The sequence below is a fragment of the Phalacrocorax aristotelis genome, chromosome 8, assembly GCF_949628215.1.
Source record: "Phalacrocorax aristotelis chromosome 8, bGulAri2.1, whole genome shotgun sequence".
Taxonomy (NCBI): domain Eukaryota; kingdom Metazoa; phylum Chordata; class Aves; order Suliformes; family Phalacrocoracidae; genus Phalacrocorax; species Phalacrocorax aristotelis.
This window is the reverse complement of record NC_134283.1, coordinates 18,439,060-18,457,869: the sequence shown is the minus strand read 5'-3', so window position 1 is coordinate 18,457,869 and position 18,810 is coordinate 18,439,060. Positions and strand designations below refer to the sequence as shown.

The 18,810-nt window shown below is 36.0% G+C and overlaps 1 protein-coding gene across 8 annotated transcripts in view; it reads right to left on the bottom strand.

Moving 5' to 3' along the window:
* CHD9 (chromodomain helicase DNA binding protein 9) overlaps positions 1–18,810 on the bottom strand; it is a 97,714-nt gene that overhangs the window by 37,687 nt on the left and 41,217 nt on the right. For 6 of the 8 annotated variants that reach the window (XM_075101599.1, XM_075101597.1, XM_075101601.1 and 3 more), the window contains 7 exons: positions 17,290–17,627; positions 8,256–8,367; positions 4,858–5,004; positions 3,579–3,647; positions 3,435–3,490; positions 1,906–2,023; positions 1,278–1,364 (listed from right to left, as the gene is read on the bottom strand). In XM_075101599.1, coding sequence (XP_074957700.1) covers positions 1,278–1,364; positions 1,906–2,023; positions 3,435–3,490; positions 3,579–3,647; positions 4,858–5,004; positions 8,256–8,367; positions 17,290–17,627 — 927 coding nt within the window. Of the gene's footprint in view, positions 1–1,277; positions 1,365–1,905; positions 2,024–3,434; positions 3,491–3,578; positions 3,648–4,857; positions 5,005–8,255; positions 8,368–17,289; positions 17,628–18,250; positions 18,274–18,472; positions 18,654–18,810 lie in introns of those variants that run through there. The other 2 variants (XM_075101603.1, XM_075101604.1) reach the window with 2 other exon arrangements.

Here is an 18,810-nt window from a genome sequence, read left to right as displayed (position 1 = left end):
TTAAAACATTCGGTGTTGATTCTTGTTATCTACCTACTTATCCTTGGCTTCTCATACTCTGCCACTTGTTGTAGACCCCTGTAGTACTTCTCAGTCCCATTTGCCACGAGTACATCTTAGTATTAGGAAAGATAAATTACTACATTTGTGATGTTTGTGGAAACAGAGCTGGGGGGGCACGACACATGCAGAATTAACTACTAAGGTGTTACCCAGAACATTTCCTCCACTCTCTGAATCAGGCTACCTAAGCCTAAAACAAAGAGCTTGAGAAAGTTCCTAAACAGATCTTCTCAACAAAATAGAAAGCTTTACAGGTCTGCTGGGCAACATATCTAAAAATTCAGGAAAAGTCTCAAAAGATGGAAACAAGGAACAGAATTTTATTTAGATTCAGTAAATAAATATTTAAAAACCAAATAAAAAGTAATCTTTCAGGAAGGTGTGGTCAAGTCTTACGACAACACCGTATTTTTTTTACGTGTAAAAAGTGTAAAAATGACATCTGCATACAATGAAAAGTAATTTTTAACCATCAACCCTGCTTTAGGAAGATTAATGCAGAAGTCACTGGGTCTGCTCATTTTGCTGTCTAGAACAGACTAAGTATCATAACTATTCCAACAGCCTTAATCAACAATTTTGTCAGTCTTTGCTCTCTGCTTGCCTCAGACTTTCTGAATTTTGACAATTTATCTGCTTGATTTGCTTTTCTGTTTTTTTTTGTTTGTTTGTTCTTGTTAATTTTTCTAATCTTATGTTTTGGTTCTGTTACAGCTTTCTAGAAGAAGTACTTCAGGTTAAAAAAAAGAGTTTTGATAAATATAAAGGAAATGCCCACTGGTGGCTATCAGAACACCTCTCTATCACTGGTTGCCTAGGGACAGAGTTAGGAAGAGGGAACCACCACTGACCTGCCTTCTTGTGCTTTTTTCAGCAGTGACCCCTTGTCACTATCAGAGAGACAGGACAGTACATGGGATCAGCCCTTTTGTTGGAATTCACAAGGCAATTATCAAAGCTCACATTTATGTCAGTAACTACCTAAGCTTTGTTTACCATGAGCTATTAATACTAATAAAAATATAAGCCACTGAACTCCGATTTCTGTTTCAAAATACATGGCTAGCATAGCAAATGACAAGACTGTCATGTCTCATTAAAAATATTATTGACGCTTAAAATCTTTAGGGTGTTACTCTGAAATCTGCTAAAATTATGATTATCAAACACAACTTGGAGGTGTATCTTCTTGATTTGCTTTAAGATATATTTACCTCACCAGTGTCCTTATCTTCACAAAGAGATACTTCTAATACCCGATCTACTTCAACATAGTCGGGATTAAAAGGTTCTTCTTCCATCTGCAACATAAGATTAATAAAATCTGTAGAGGGGCAAAAAAAGCTGGTATATGCTAAGACTTGGTCTCATCATACGCAAAATGAATTTGGCAGTTGGAAACTACTGAGGCTTTTGCACACACCTTAAAATTCACACACCCCCACCCCCACCCTTTTTTTTTTCTTGGCAACCGGCACTGAAAAGGGATCTGACATTAGAATAAAAAATGCAGTCATTTAGGGATGAAGGGCTGTCTTGGGAAAGTCATATAGTAGAGAAACTAGCCATCCTAACATAATGTTTCCCTCCTTACCACTTTTAAGTAGCTACCCAAACAATTCCAATTTTAAACCATGCAGGTCAGGTTAGTTCAGTGACTCCAGAAAACTTGCTCTTAAAATTACGTTACACAACCCCCTGCTACAACCAAAAACCCAACCAAAGACAAGGCTAATTTTCACTTCTCAACATTCAGCTGTTCCATTTAAAAGCAAGCTATTAATAACAATTTTACAAGAGGGAAAAAAAACCACCTTATTCAATTGTATGTTTCATACTCACATCTGCAAAAAAGTGAGCTCTTTGTGCTTGCCTTAATTTGAATCGTTTTATTTTCTGCTGTATTCTTTTATCCTTTAAAAGCTGTTGTTCTGTGGCCCACTCACAGTGGAGATAAGAGCTAAAATTACAGAGATTAACATGAACTTATTAGTGAAAGCAAAAGCTTACTATTTTTAATATACAGATAAAATGTATTTTATAAACAAGAATTTAACTCAAAAAACATTTTATCATTTAAAACAGAATTCACTGTAAAGATCAAAGATTTATTCTCCTCCAATTAATCATCTTACAGCATCTAGTTAAGGCAGTGTTTTTGGGCTAGGATCCACAGAACACTATGGATTCACAAATTTCTGTCACGCGTCCTAAGAAGAGAAACGAGTATTTAAAATGAGCTTAAATAAATCAAGTTTAAAATCTGACACCTCTATCAGAAAACATCCAGAGATATAAAGGACTCAATATATTGGACCTAGCTTTTTCATGTACTCCACGTGAACATCTCTTCACAGCTACTGCTGAACTATATAGCTAAGCCCATTAAAAGGCCATTGAAGAACATCAGAGCCCATGGCAAAAAGGTACATGCCATCAGATTGGGTTGGGAGAGAAGGATAGAGTAAAAATCAAAGGAAGGAGGAAGCATGAGCACCAATACCTACACCATCTAACTGCACCCCAAGTGAGCCTTTCTGAAGTTAGACTGGTTTGGCAGAGGTACATATACTTCTTCCTCTCCCCCTTTTTAATATGTTTTCATCACTCTCTAAGCTTTCTTAAGATATGCTACCAATAAAAAAACAAAGCTATTGCTGGAAATTACTCATTCTTGGATGAAAAGACAGACTTCACCCTTTCAGAAAACAAAAGCTAAATGGTCTCCAGGAACATGTGAATCCAGAGCCTCAAGAAAATTACATTTATTAGCAAGAATCTAATGAAATTACTCACATATGTAAAATTAAAAATGTGCTTGCACTTTCAACGTCAGGAAGTCAGTGCTGACAGGAAGATAGGTATTAAATTTATAATAGGAAAATATGGAAAAAGTTCTTTTTCTTCTTCTATTTCCTGCTTCTGATGTAATTTCTGTTGCTAGTTGTTTTCTTTTTAAAACAGTAAGATCAACTCCTACATCAACCTCTACTAGATGTGTGACACTGAAAATCTAATCTAGGTTCACAAAATAGCTCTGATTTGAATTAATGAAAATAGAATTAGCCTCAGGCATGTAGCCCCTGATGAATTTACTAAATGTATATTCTTTAAAAACTCTTTTCTTTTGGCCATAATGGCTGTCAGCTTATTGGTCAGTGCTGCTTTCACAATGCTGGTAATTTTACAATTATTACTAACAATATAATGCAAATTCTTCGCAATTTTAACATTAAATTTGTAAACAAAGATCTCAAAAGGTGATACATCTGATTATAAGTGATCTTCAAACAATACAAAACCTTAGTACATGAATATGGTACTTATAATTTCAGTCAACACCTCCAGTGAAACAACTTTTTAATACTTACTAGTTCTTGTATTTTACAAAAAACTCTTCTGTTTCTACTGTCATCCCAGAAGATATCTAGAAAAGGAAATTCAAAGGAAATGTAAAATCACAGATACAAAACCCTTTTTCAAATAAACAACTTTATCCCATGACAATCACTTACTTCTTTCTTTATTAACCTGGAGGATAAGATTTTGTCTACAATTGCTGCATCTTCTTCACTTGGATTTTCCTATAGGTGCAAGAAAACAATGACATAATTTGCAGTGAATGCTCTCTCTTCAAACTGATCAGGCTTAAAACCTTCAAACACAAGTGGCTTGTTAAAAGATCAACAATTAAGGCAAATTTGACCTCTACATTCTCTTTAACAGCCTGGGAGTAAAATTTAAAATCCAGGTCTATCCAGAGAGAAATACATACAAAAGTACAGCACTTCCAAAAAGCATCAGATGCAATGCTCACCTAACCAAACACACTTATAGTGAAAGCAATGGTGATTCTGATGCTTTCCAGACACAGACTATCTGTGAATGCCCTGTTGAGTTGATCTGATGCAGAGGTCATACCCAGAATTTCATTATACAGATATGGAGAAATAACAACTCTGGCAGACACATTAAAAAAAATTAATGAAACAAAACTAGCATGTGTCAAACTCAGTTTAATAGATTTACTCTGAACATAGGTAACAAACATGCTATGCCATCAGGCAGACAAGGTCGTGCCTGGGAATTCCAGCAGGGCTTAGGTGTGAGACAGATACGGGATTACTTAGCTCTGCCAAGACTGGGCTGCAGTTCCAGAGATAAAGAGCCAATCTTTACAGGTTGCTTCCAATAAAAAGTCACCTTCCCTTTTGTCTGATTTGTTTCCCATCATATTACCTTTCTCCTTCCCTTAAAACTTTGGCACTCTTTCAAACATCTCACAAATGCTTTTTCCCCCGTTTCCTGCCACTTTATTTATCTAGAATGGCTCAACAGTAGATTTGAGTACCGGAGCTGGCACAAATTAAACAGTGAAGTGTAAACCTGAAAGCAGGGGGGGAAGGAAAGATCTTTATAAAACTCTCTGTAAGCAGAAAGCAGAGATCCCCACAGGCTCAGTTAATTTTATATTTAATTTTCTACTTCTGAAAGTCATGGTAATACTAGCATACAGCTTTTTCATATGCCTACACACCATAATACACCATTTGAGATATACCTAGCCTTAGTCTTATCCTTAACTTCAGTTAAGTCCATGACTGTTTATAACAGAAAAGAAGAAATTGTAATTAGCCACTTCTTCCAGTTTTCAAGATCTTAGCAAGATGTCACATTAAATAACTTGGAAGGAATACATTATTATTCCTGAGCCATAGTTTATGAGCTTTATTCACTGAACTACTTGAGGCAAATGGAAAGCTCCCATTACAGACCAAGCCAGTTTTTACTTACCACAAATAACTGTAAAGGCTGTTCAGCAGGCAACGGTGCAGAGTTCTTTCTGATTTTCACAGAAACTTTAGCTTCTTCTTCTGATTGTTTTCCTTCTCCTTCTTCAGCATATTTTTTCCTTTTAACTTGACGATTTGATCTTCTCTTCTGCATGCAGGACATGAAAATAGAGGTTTTACCAAATACTTCCTCTAACGTGAATTGCAAGGTTTGGGACATTCTGAGCAATACTTCAGATGTAGCTAAAACCAAAGGCCAACATTTGATAGAAAACATGAAGCCTGTGAATCACAGAAGGTCAGAAACAGCCACATACTACCTTCGGTCAATTAATTCTTTTTTTCCTGTTTCATATAAACCTTTGATGTGTTCATTTCTAGAGTTCAAAAGCAAACATGGAACAGTATTTTCAGGGTATGGAAACAAAGCTGATATATAACAGATCTCCCAGAAGAATCAGTATTTCAACAGCAATTTCATAACGCAGTATAACAGCAGTGTGTCACTGTCCAATTCAACAGTCTGAGTGAAAGATACAAAATATGCTCAAGTGTCTCTACTAAACAACAGTGCTATACAAAAAGTTACAAAGATTTTTCATTAGATCATATTGGTCAGATTGCTGATGAAGTCTGATTTGATGGCTAGTAAAGTTCACTGCTTTATTAATGTATTTGTTTTCTCCTCCACCTTTATCAAGCTTGTTTAACAGAAGCATTTGGCTTACTTTGCAATTTATCTCTCTAATCTTCCACTCATTTCAGCAAGAACCTGAGGGCAACAAGTTCCATTTGGAGCAATAATGTTCAGTCTAAGAAAGTAATTCCTTCTCACTAACTGTTTAAGTTTCAAATACTTAGATTATAAGGATATTGCATATCCTTTCCACCCCTCAGTACCAATACATGAGACACATCACATTCAACCTTAACTCATAAATGCATTAGATAAAAATAGCAGAATCAAACTAGTCAGCTAACATTTGAAAGCATTGCAATCTGCGTTAGAAGACTGATCACCACAAAAATAAAGTCAGCAAAGTAGAACAGCCTCTATAAAATAACTATACTAAGCTATACACCAAAGTGTATTTTTGTTTTGGAAAAGCAATTTCTGTTTGCAATACACTGTAGAAATCAGCTGGGAGAAGAACAAGTTGAGAGTAGCACAAAACCCCAAATCCTGTGGTCATATTGGCTTCTGCAGAGCAGATATTAAAGAACAGTAAGATTACAGCCCAGGAACTTTCTTCCTGACTGTTAAATTCAGCCCTAGGTCTGGCTGGTATCTAGTAAAAGTCCTAGCTATACTTAAACAAATATTTAAACGAAGTATTTTAGTAAGGTAGAGTACTAACACTACATATACAACAGAAATCAAAGAATGGGCATCATCATTCTTCTGGAGACGCTGAGACAGTGCATGTATGAAACTACTCAATCAGCTTTCCATAATCAAGTAGCCAGATTAGCTATTCTTCAAGAAAAAGTGAATGTGCGTGTGATGTTTGCATAAAAAGAAACTTCAGATTTAAACAGACACATTAACATGACATAAAATGTCACGTTATAGCTAAATCAACAGTAGTTTGCTGACAGAAGCAGAAATTTTTTTGGGGGAGGGACGGGGAGGGACAGGACAGGACGGGGGGACGGGACAGGGGGATGGATGACGACACACAACATGCGACGGGACCAACAAAACCAACTCAACCCAACCCCACCACACCAGCTAATCGGAGCAGTGTTAAATGATGTATGAATCAGGAAAAGAAGGATTAAGAACCAGGTTCAAGATTTACTCAGTGTTTGTTGAATTTTTTAAAACCTAATGAGGCATTAACTGACATTTTCAATCCTTCTCACTATGTCTTTTCTTGAAGTATGAAGTGACTAACGAAACATCAATAGACATATGTTCTGCAACGTATTAATATATAACCTGAGTTGTTTAAACATAGCTTTGTATTTCCGTGAGCTGAGAAGCATGGTCATAAACAAATGCTCTAAGGCACAAAATAAAGTAGTACCACACATTTTTCCAAGAAATAAATCAACATATTTAAGGGAAACACTGTGAAACTAAGCATACAAAATGAATTAAGGAAAAAAGAAGACCTAAAACTGCCCTCCAAGCTTAGAAATAGACAGCTGTTTGCTATAGGAAGAGAAAATAATGGATATGTTCAAAAACTACATAGAATGAAGTAACGAAGTAAAGCAAGTTATGTCTTTCCTGTTATGCTTCTCCCCAAACCCTTCAAAGATACCCGGGCCAGTACTGTGACATTCTGCAGTATAATCTTTTTCTATCCCATGCTACCCCTTATTATCTCTACCCTCTTCCTTTCGTGCCAGGCTCATGAGATTTGATGATACTCCCTGTCTATCCACACTAGAATTGAATATGACCATTGTCATGCTAAAAATCAAATATCCAAAAATCCAAGAGCAATGAGAAAAAAGAAATTATCTTCAGTTTTTTGTAGTATACTCTTTAGCCTACAAATTTATATCTGATAACAGAACACTATTGATAAGTTACAGTACTTGAGAACCACCAAACCTGCTTTCACCACCTTCAAAATACCAAATGGGCTTCCTATACCAAGACAAATTCCCTGAGAAATAAGTAATTTCATGTTTCCTTCCAGGTAACCTTTACCTAAGACAAGCTATCACTTAAATTAACATAAAGTCATTCTGGGAAATGGCTTCTGATCCTGATCCTTCCCCTCCCCCTCCCCAGCATTATCATCTGTGAAATACTGCAGGTCAACTCAGTATCTCATAATTGTTTTCTGACACTGTCATCAAATAATGCAATTAATTTTTACTCAACACCACCTTATTTTGAATATTGATTTCATTTCTGTGGATGAAATTGCCACAGGATAAAAGCCTGTGCCTTTCCAGCACATAACCTTACTTTTAATCAGATTCAACACTGCAAGAAACTATTTCAGTTTCTACAGAAGCAGAGCTCAGAAAAAACAGTGAAGTTTGAAACAAGCCTTATAAGAGTTCTCAAACAGCAAGTTTCACTGATAAATGTCCCTTCTATTAGGCAATCTCTGCATCTTCCCCACAAAGTCAGCCAAAGTAAGGATCAGGTCCAACTGCCAGCTCAATAAACGAGTACTTACAGCCTCAAATCTATGGATTTCTGTACTGAAATGAAACAGACATAAGCAGGGCATTGATGTCACATTACAGAATGGGGACTGTAACCTGTAGAATTTTCAACGGGGAAAAACAGCTGATAATGTAAGGTTCTACCTATGAGAGAGAAACTGTCACTGGGTCAAAAAGGAGTATAACTTTTTGGAGAGAAGGGAAAAAGATCTGTAAAAATAACACCACATACAAATTTAAAAGGGAAAAATTCTGACTACTCACCTGTGAGTCATCATCTTTCAATGGCCGCTGCGGAGTCTGCTTTGCGTCAGACAATTCATCTGAAGATTCATTTTTTCTTTTCTGCTTCTTCCCTAGTGTGATGATTAGCTTTCTGTTAGGAAAAAGACCCAACATGTAAGTGAATGCCATGTACTAGTCTACTTAACTTCAAGATTTAAAATAACACAACATCCACTAGCAAATCCCATGTTATTCTTAACAGAAAACCCAGGAAGCACCACTGTCTGAAAAATGAGAAATATGCCTCAAAACAAAAAGCTACAACTCGGCAGTAGATGGTATTTTCTACTACTGTTGCTGAGTTTCTCTACAGGCAAGCAGTTACCTTACTATTGCAAACACCTCTGTATCATACCTGTTTTATATGTATAAATAAGAGATGCAAATTCCAACATTTAAAATAATTGACAATGATAAACTACACAACATTAGCATAAATACCATCTGCAGATGATGACAGTAAATGATTTATCATAATTTATCATTACAAAATATATCATCTCTTATTTTTTACTCAGAAAAATTAGCTATGGACAGCAATCTAAAATCATTCAAAGCTGTCTGACATGCAGAACTTGTATGTTTAAATAAGTCATTTGATCATGACAATGACGGAATTGCATTAATCCTTTTTGCCCTTTAAAAAAAAAAAAGTAAAAAACAAGAAGCTGTATTCAAAACCCAGTAGTTTTACCGGTAAGAAATCTTAGAACCTCTCAGAATACGTTAAGAACCAACACTGTGCTGAATAAATCAGTTAATTTCTAATTAAAAAGCACCTATTATTTCTTTGTTCAGATTTTAAGGGTACACTGTAAATTACAATACCAATTAAACTGATTTGTTTTTAACTAAGGTTGTCAAAACATTTATCTTTTCACATTTGAAATATGCCATATACTCCTCTTTGTTTTCAGTGGCATCATTGCAGAATGATGACAAACTATCCAATAAAATCACAGATAAAGAGCTATCCTAAAATATCTTTTTTTATATATTCTCTAATAACCAGATCTGTATAAGAGAAAATGAGGAAACTGTTCCAGCACACAAGCCTCTTCTGCCATTTTATGGAACAAATTAAGCACAAGACTTTACTCTTTATACAAGTTATTTTACACCAAAGTAGCATCAAATAAGTTGGTCACCTGAAAAAACATTGATGAGAACATAGTAGCTGAAACACTTGTATCTCATGTGCTTGTCTTTGCAAGTGTCCAAACCAGAGAACTATATATACCGTGTCCAAACTAACAGTCCACACAGAAAATAAAAATCTTACATTACCAAAACACTATGGATAGCTTAATCGACATGGCTGACAGAAGATTATAGGCATATTTTAAGAAGTAATGAACATTTTCATTGGTTTTCAATATTTAACCACTACGTATGTTCAGTGGAAAGGTTAAAGAAAAAAAAAAGAAAACCAAAACCAAAAACACTTTCCACTCCCGTATTTTTTTACTTCTCCTATGAAGTGAATAGCGCTGGTGAATGCATGTTGAAATTGAGCTGCAGTAAGCATAATCATGGAGCTGCTTGTTCAAAAGTAACTTCTGATCCTCAAGTCTTTGCTTTTCATCACGTGTTCTCACTTTAATTATTACTCAGAACACATGTTTCATAATTGCAGGAAATAATTTCAACAATGAACACGTTGCTTTTCCTGCTGTCTTTGAGAGTAGTTAAGGGGTTCTCCGCCCCCCACTTTTCAATCTCTAATTCAGTGGTAGGTTTTTTGTTAGTTTTTTTGTTGTTGTTTTGGTTTTTTTGTGGTTTGGTTTTTTTTTTTGTGCATGGGTTTTCTTTGGTTTTGTTTGGTGGGTTTTTTTTAAAGACAGTTGGATTCTCAGGTATTTGTCCAATATGACTCTTTCTGGTGATAGACTTTGGACTTGGGTAAACCACTTTCTCAATTTTTATTTCACTTTGTCTCATAGAATTTTCGTGTCATATTAGCACTTGTCAGCTAATATGTCAAACTAGCTAATATATTCCAAACTAATGCAGACAAGGCACACTGATTGAACTTCTGAGCTTGTTAAATGGAATTGTGGATGCTAAAATTTGACATGGATTTAAAGGAAAACCTCAAAAACTTATGAGCGAGAATTTCTTGGAAGACCATTAAATTCATGAAATGATACCTATCCAGCAAAGCTCCTCGTTTGCATCTTTGGCCTTTGGGAAAATATTAAGAAGTATCACGTATGTTTTCCCTGCTCTTAAATTCTTCCTGTTGCAACTGCTTCTGGACATTGCTGCAGAGCGGATACTAGGCTAGTTGAAACTCTGGTCTCAACTGGGTATGCACTCTCCTCAATTTTGCCCATATGTTATTAACTGCAACAAGCTGCGCTGATCTGTACCTGTCCCTTGCTGATCTTTGGACATAGAGCATATTCAATCCAGTGCACTCACATGATATCATTTGTAAACTATTATTTTTTGATCTATAAATAAGATCCCAAGCCTTCTCTTTGATTTCGAGCAAAGATATTAAAGGCCTGATGTGTCTATAGCATGTAGAGATGATTGTGAACATTATACATATTTTGATTTTTAAATAAATGACAAGACCAACAATGAATAAAAAGGATAATAATGTTCTTTCATCAAATAAGTGTTGAGATATAAGTCAAGCTGGAAGGGGTCTCTAGAAAACATCTGGTCCCTACTCAGAGCCAACTTCAGAGTCCTTCTATGCTGCTCAGCCCAGTCAAATTCCGCTTATCTCAAAGGCTGATACCTCCCTGGGCAACCTATTCCAAATTTTGATCCTCTTTTGTGAAATGGTAGCTTAAAATGCTTTTATAAATACACACTGCTGTGTTAAGCATTTGTATCTGTGCAACCACAGTTCATCCTCATTTCATGCACTACTGCCTAATATTTTAGGCTCAGGTTCCTTTTGGATTCAAGAAGCACAATACTAAGAAAGGCCATGACTGTTTTACTATGGGTCATAGCAGTATCATTGAAGAGCAGAGGATTTTAAAGGCCTTTTTTAGGCCATGGGCTCCTTTTGTCATTAGACTGCTCTAGCTACATCTTTCCTTGCACATTTTTTCCTCCTCTTTTCTGTAGCTATAGTCTCCCCTTGCATCCACCTCTTGTGTCCCTGCAGCCTTACACACAACATTCCCTTTCTCTGTCAGCTTTTGTGCCTCATCTTGATCTTGTCTTCCCTACCCCCAGTGCTTCACAAGCATTTTCCTGAAATTTTCTTAACAGTTTCTCTACATGTTGCAGATCAGAATGTTTCCTCCTCTATATGGATATAGCGTCAACGAGAAGAATAAATGCAGTTTCACTTCTTTCTGATCCAGTGCCCAGAACCACAATGCTCCTCGCTATCAAAAATTGCTGAACGACAGTATGGTGCTGAAGTCACGCATTTCTATTAGTAAAAATGCAATCTGTTCATATTTTGGCCAAGGACTTCTAAAAAATCTGCTATGTGAAAACAATGATTTTCAGGAGCTTGTAAACTGGATCAATTCTGTGAAAATTCTTCACTGAGAGAGCAAGTTCTCTTGCCAGTTTACAGATTTCTGCATGAAAGCATAAAGATCCTTGGCTAAAATCCTTTTCTACACCGAAACAAACTGCTCCGAACAGAAACTACCTATTCTATTTCTATGAAAAGGAAATAGCACTAGATGCCATCCCAATTTCACTTTCTCTTGCCTTTTTAAATTTAAAATGAATCTTGTTACATAGCATGTAGAAATACTTGAACAATTAGTGTAGATTCCTTCAACATACATTTCCTTCTTCTGTAACTACAAACTGAAGATGCCGAGAAACTTATACCAATGGAAAAGTTTAAGAAGCAGCCATCTCACGAGCCATTATTACTTCTGATGCTTAGCACAAGACTCCTAACATGGTTTAGATCCACAAACCCAAGACTTAAAATATCAGCAAGACCACCAGGAACCATTTGAGGGACACTGCAACTTCTTTCTTACAAATTAAGAACCAGTGAGAATCTGCTCCATTCCCCTTCTGTTTGATAGCACAGGATGCAATGAAAGAGTTGTCAGCACTTAGAACAGCTTTAAAATTATAAAGAATAGTTTTCAAAGCCTTCCAAATAGTGAACACAAGGAAGTATTAAAGAGGAAAGAAAAGAAAAACAGCAATTATGTATTAGGCATGTAAGTAATACTAAGTGTTGCTGGCCTTCAATGCATGCCTTTAATACATTATTTTACTTCAATTTTCCCAAAGCAGAGAAACACCAAGTAACTAACTATTAGCATCCAAAGCCACCTCCCAAATATTCTAATCTGTGTCATATTACTAGCAATACAACTCCTGTGTTATCAACAATATTAGTATTTCTTTATCACTAAAAACTTAGCTAAAAATCTTATCTATTAGCAAAATACAAAGCAGACATTTCCTTGACAAGATAGCATATCCTCTTGGAATGAGAGTTAAATTGGTGGTACAAAAACAGTTGCTCTTCTTTTAGCGTATGTTTATTAAATACTACTAACACATATTAGCCTCTGTGTCCCTCTCCAATTATATTTCAAATTCGTAACTTCTGGATTGTGTACAGATTTTTAAACCACCCCTATAGTCTTACTGGAACCAACAGCAATTTCAAGCTCACACAACAATGCAATAATAACGCAAGAGACCAAGCGTTTAGTTATTTGTTCAGTAAGACCACACTGTTATGCATTCCTATATTTTGCAGTAGAAGCATAAGATTGTGTCACTTAGACCCAACTTATGCATCAAAACTAGAATCTGGGAGCAGAGAAAACTTCACCAAGGAGTCACAGCTCAGTGCATGCAAACACACCCCAGAAGGATGATCAAATTTCGAAATTGTGTGCCATTTCTAATCATGACAGAAGTAGTATATTACCTACCAGATCTAACAGAACAAAGATTCAGCGAGATCTCTTCCCTTTGAGCATAGATTTATTAGACAACATTTGTCCGACTTACACGAAACGCAAAAGACAACCCACAATGGCCTCCTGCTAGGAAATTCACTTCAAGTTCTCTGCATTTAAACTTAAACTATACAGGATCAGTGTAATAAGCAAATTGCTTCCCTTTCACTCCCTTCCCCATGTCTTCTTGCTAACTGAATTTACAAAGGTTTCAAACCACTTTAACTACTTTCATACCAACAAGCAATCATATAAAGAATTTTCTGTCAGGGTCTTGGGACCCAAAAATGCTCTTATCAACAGCACATGTGAGATCTACTTCAAGGCAACAAGGACATTAAATCATTTGAGTAGTGAGCAGGATCATGTAAGACTTGCTGGATTCATGACTAGACAATTAAGGGTTAATAAAAAAATACCCACCATTGTTCTTTCAGCACATGAAACAATACAGCTATTTCTGATAACAGGAAACAGTTTTGCGCTTAAGGACTACCACCCTGAAGTGAACGTCTGTAAACCAAATTCTTAGGATTTAGGGGATTTATTTATTTCAACTATGCAGTGATAAAAAAACATCCTAAATGTAGTCTACTGATATTGTCCTCTACATTACCAATGCAGAGCTGCTGCTTTTCATCAGGGCCACGATATTTAATTTAATGTTTGCGTAGGTGGGAATACATTGAAAGCTATTAAACCTAAATGCCAATCTACATTTTGAACAACAGAATGTTCACAAATTCATAATTCTTCTATCCTTCATATCAAGTAATAACAAAGTAGATCTTTTAGTTTAAATATGCATCACCTTAAATGGAAGAGCTAGAATTATAATCAGTTAGAAAAAGTTTAAAAATGGAAATAAGTTCTATGCAAAAACATTAAGGGTTTAAATAGACTCCTAAATATCAACGCACCTTGATAAATAGCCAGGATATGGAAAGTGGTTCTGTAGTATTCACAAAAATTGCAAAGGAAGGTAATTTTAAAGAATTAACTTTAGCAGCAATCAATGCATAAAGCAAACTGGTTACTTAATTCGGTAACACTAAATGTATTATGTGTGTGTTCTTCTAATAATTTCTGTCATATACTTACAATGTTGCTGGTAATGAAAGAATTTAGTCATTTGTCTTCAATGCTTATGGCACAAAAACTTTACTAATTACTGAATCCAGTTCTTAACTATTTGACTGAAATTAACAGGCATTATTTCTATGACTTCAACATGTCAGAGGATTAAAAACCTTAATCCTCACCTTTAGAAAGAAACTACAGCCTGCCTAGAAAGTAACTGCTAGTGATTAATACCAGCAATGATAAATTGAAAAGAATCATGCTGTATATTTTTTTCTGTACATGTATATCTCATAGGAATCACTTAAGAAAAATGTAACTGGTTAACATGAAGCCCTCAAAGACATCCCAACGATGTTTAATTAGCAAGAAAGAAAAAACCCACTGTTTAAAATTCATCCTGCCCCCTAAATTCCCTAAATTAAGACACAGTATTTAAAACTTGATCCTAGATGAGGGCTACTCAATTTCAGTAAAAGCTGTATTGCATTACATTCAAAAGCACACTTTAACTGATGACCACCAGGCAATCTTACCAAGGTCTGTTCAGCAAGCAGCTAGTGTTCCAGCTCTGCCAGATCAGCAAGGCAGAGTATCTAATTTTCACAGCAGGACAACTGTGTACCTCCACAAATCCTCCTCAGGAGCAATACAGGACATGCTACATGGGATATGCTACACAAACAGGACTCCTGTAAGATCCCAGAAAAGTTTAGGATCACAATCTAAATAAGAGTTTGCTGTTTGAGTGCTAGACTAGAGAAGGTACACTTGTGCCCATATTGCATAGGCTATGTTTGAGGCTAGCAGAGATGTGAAAGATCAGATTAAAACCATTCTCCAAACACTTCTCAAAAAAAAAAAAAAAGACAAAACAAAACAACCTCAGACCAAAACCCAATCAATGTATTTGTTAGTAGTTTCTGCTCTTTCAGCTCTATACTAGCTTGCAAATCAAACAGAAGTCACCTGCACAAGTCTGACTTCAGATGTTCTCAAGCACACAAAACTCCACACTACCTCCTGCTCCCGTCTGGCGCTCTGAATTCAAACTGAATCAGCATATTTATCAGTTACTGCAAGTTAAGTATGTTTGCTTTAGAAAACACTGAATGAAAAGAAAGATACTCATCTGGATGGACATATCACAGCAGAACTTCTAAAAAGCAAAGCCAGATGCTCGGAAACAAGTGTTCCACTAGTTAAAAATGTATACTTAGCATTCTTTTTTTACTGTAGATCTTTGTTGTGTAGATCTTTATTGGTTGTAAGGTTCCACTCGTGATTTTATTGCTTGTGGAAGAACTACAGTTGATAACACTTTGTAACAGTTGGAAATTGTTTATTTATCTTCTCAATCATGAGGGGACTTTTTCCTGTCTCCAGGTTTTCTTTCCTGCTTAAATGGCAAGCAACATTATATACAACTTTGCCTTTTTTAAATGGTTCTTCTCCTTTATTTCCAAGACAAAACAAAAACTTTTCATAGAATTGAGGTCCTCCCTCCCCCTTCTTGCCCAAAAAAGCACTCGTCTTCTAAAGGTATTATTTTAGCATGGTAAAATTTTCTCCCAAGATTCAGTCAGAGTTTACTTTATTTTAAGCTAAATGAAAAAAACAGTGTAACAACCCACACATTTAACACCCCAATCCTATTCTGACATACCAATAATTTCCAGGATGTGTTTAAAATACCTTAGGAGATATTTTCTTAAGAATGTAAGATAGGAATATACCTTTATAAGAGTTGTTTAGCCTTCTAGAACCTTTATTAGTTATTGAATTTAGTTTTGTTCTTCTCTAAAAAACCCAAATTTTATTAATCACACAATTTTTAAAATCACCTTTGAAAGCAAAAGTATAGCCATTCTGCAGTAAATATTCTTCGTAGATAGGACCAATAATTACGTTTGCATAGCAAACAAAGTCTGGTAAAATCAAGGCCTTATTGCAACTACTGCTCTTCAAAACCACTGTAGTATATTCTTTGCTAAACAGTTAATATTTTATATATTTATATAAATAAAAAAACAGTGCTAACACAACATAACACATGAAGCTGTTTAGATACAAAAATGAAGTATGCGGATGCCTCAAAGCATTTGATTTACTGCTCTCCTTCAAAATACACAGGAGTTCTGTAAAATCTGTAATATGTGGCTCTAGAAGACTCTCTTTACTGCTCTTTAACAGGATCTGACTGCTAACTGTTACCGCAGAAAGAGCATGGATTTTAAAAAATAATTTAAAAAAATCAGATTGTAGCTAAGATTTCCATTTCACTTCCTGACTGACATATTTAACATCAGAAATTACAGTTCCCTTTAAAAGTACACAGGAGAATTTGGTTAGCTCTAAGAGTCAGAAGACATGCCACCTACTGAATGCCTTGGAGTATTCTAACATGTAACATCTTTCGAAAGCTCCTTACCCCAAGGTATCCACCCAGCTTGACCCAGCTGAGTCCGCAAAATCTTTAAGAGAACAGATTAAACTAGTATGACTGAAGACTACAAAGGGCTTTGAACACAAATATGCCAATATGCACTTTACTTCTGATACACGTGATATCTACAAGAACATTCACTTGCTAACAAGTTCATTAAGCTTCCAGTTTCTTCCTATGCACTTTATCATGCACTCTGCAAGACACATACCAAAATTGACAAAGACAGCATTTATAATATCACATAAACTTAATTTGGAGTCAGAACTGATTACAACACTAGATGAAAGATACTTTGGTCTTGTCTATGCTTCAAAGTAAGTATAGAATAGTTTAGGATATGAATTTAAAATAACTCCTTTCAAAAGGACAGTCCTACAACGATATTATCTGAAGAGAAACCGAGCATTCTTGTTCCTGAATGAAAGAGTCCACACATGGACTTAATCAGGAAGAATTTTCTGTAGGCAGTAGAGGAGAACATTTTATTATCAGTAAGCAGTTTTCATTTTAATCAAGGATTTACAGTCTGATGAGAAGACAGATGACATTTTAATCTACTTACCCAATTTTTGTTTTCTCTTTAATTTTGGACGAGGAACCAGTTTTTGGTTTTTTGCTCTCCTTGTCCTTTGGTTTGGATTTAACTTTTCTACCCTTCTTTTCTTCTTTTCCTTCGGCTGACGCACTGGGGAAGTTTTCAGGACTCATTACTCGTGGAATGTTTCTCTCTCCTCTCTCTTTTGCTTTTGCAATCGCTTCAGATATTATGCGATTTGCCTTCTCTTGTTTACTTTCTGAGTCTGCTTTTTTCTTCTGCTTCTTTTCAGACATTGCTCTCACCTGGGTATTCTGCAACTTAGTATATGATCCTGAACCATCAGTCTTCTTGGAGGAAGGAGGCTGTAGCACGAGAAAAGTAGTAAATAAAATCACCTTACTTTAAGAATACAAAAAATTCTTGAAAGAAAATGTGCAAATGGCTTTGATCCGGATATGCATTTAAAAAAAAATTAAACTGGCAGGACTTGTGCAGACACAAGAACAAATTCTCTTTATACCATGGAATGGCGTGGGTTTCAGAATAACTACATCAATTGTGGGTTTTACACAACCAATCCACGTACTGAATATCAGTAGAAGATATCTTTCTAAAATTCTCTCAGCCTTATTTCCACTTCTGTAGTTAGACACTTAACCTTTCAAGCATTCTCATACATTTGACACACACCTCCAACATCTCCAGTAAATGTTCTCATAAAATCTGAAAAAGCAAAGAACTCCCAAAGGTAACAGCATCACAGTATTTAACCTTCGGGAAGATACCAGGACCACAGATACCTTAAAGCAGACGAAAGATCTACAAGACTAACTCAGTGCTAAACAGAACAGATGCTTGAACAAAATCCAGATTAAAAAACAGACAAAAGATAAAACCAAACCTAAATTTACACAGCTCGATATTCATCAAAAGATCAGAAAGCAGTATCTCTCTTATTTAGATCAACATAAGGTCAGTGCCTTACTTAGTGTAACTGGTTTTCATTTTCAGGGTTTTAATCACCATTTCATAGACGCAGAATCGTTTACACTAATAATTCAATATTCAGATTATCAGCCTCCCTTCAAACAGGCTAGAAGACATGTTTTTGCTTTCCTCCCCTCCCCCCTTCCCCTTTAGGAATGGAAAGAATTTCCTATTCAAACAGACAAAAATCCAGCAGATAACAGTTATGTTACATTCTCACCCGTAAATGCGCCTCTGCCTACAGCACGAAGAAAAGCCACCAGGAATTTCCAAACACATTTTCTGGCCAAATCCAGTGCACTTCACTGGATACATTTTCTATAGGTGCCTCATTAAAGGCTCAGCAGCAGCGCTGCAGCACCGGCAAGGAGGCAGGGTTCAGGATCACTCTCTAAAATGCCACCTTAAGGCCTACAGGCTTAACAAATAACCAAGGCTCGAGAACAGCAACAAGCTCAAGATGGCGATGCAGCCCGGCTCCCGCAGCAGCCAGTAATAAGGAAGGTTATTCAATCCCATTAGCCTTTTAGCCCAAAGAACCCCTCCTCCTCCCACTCA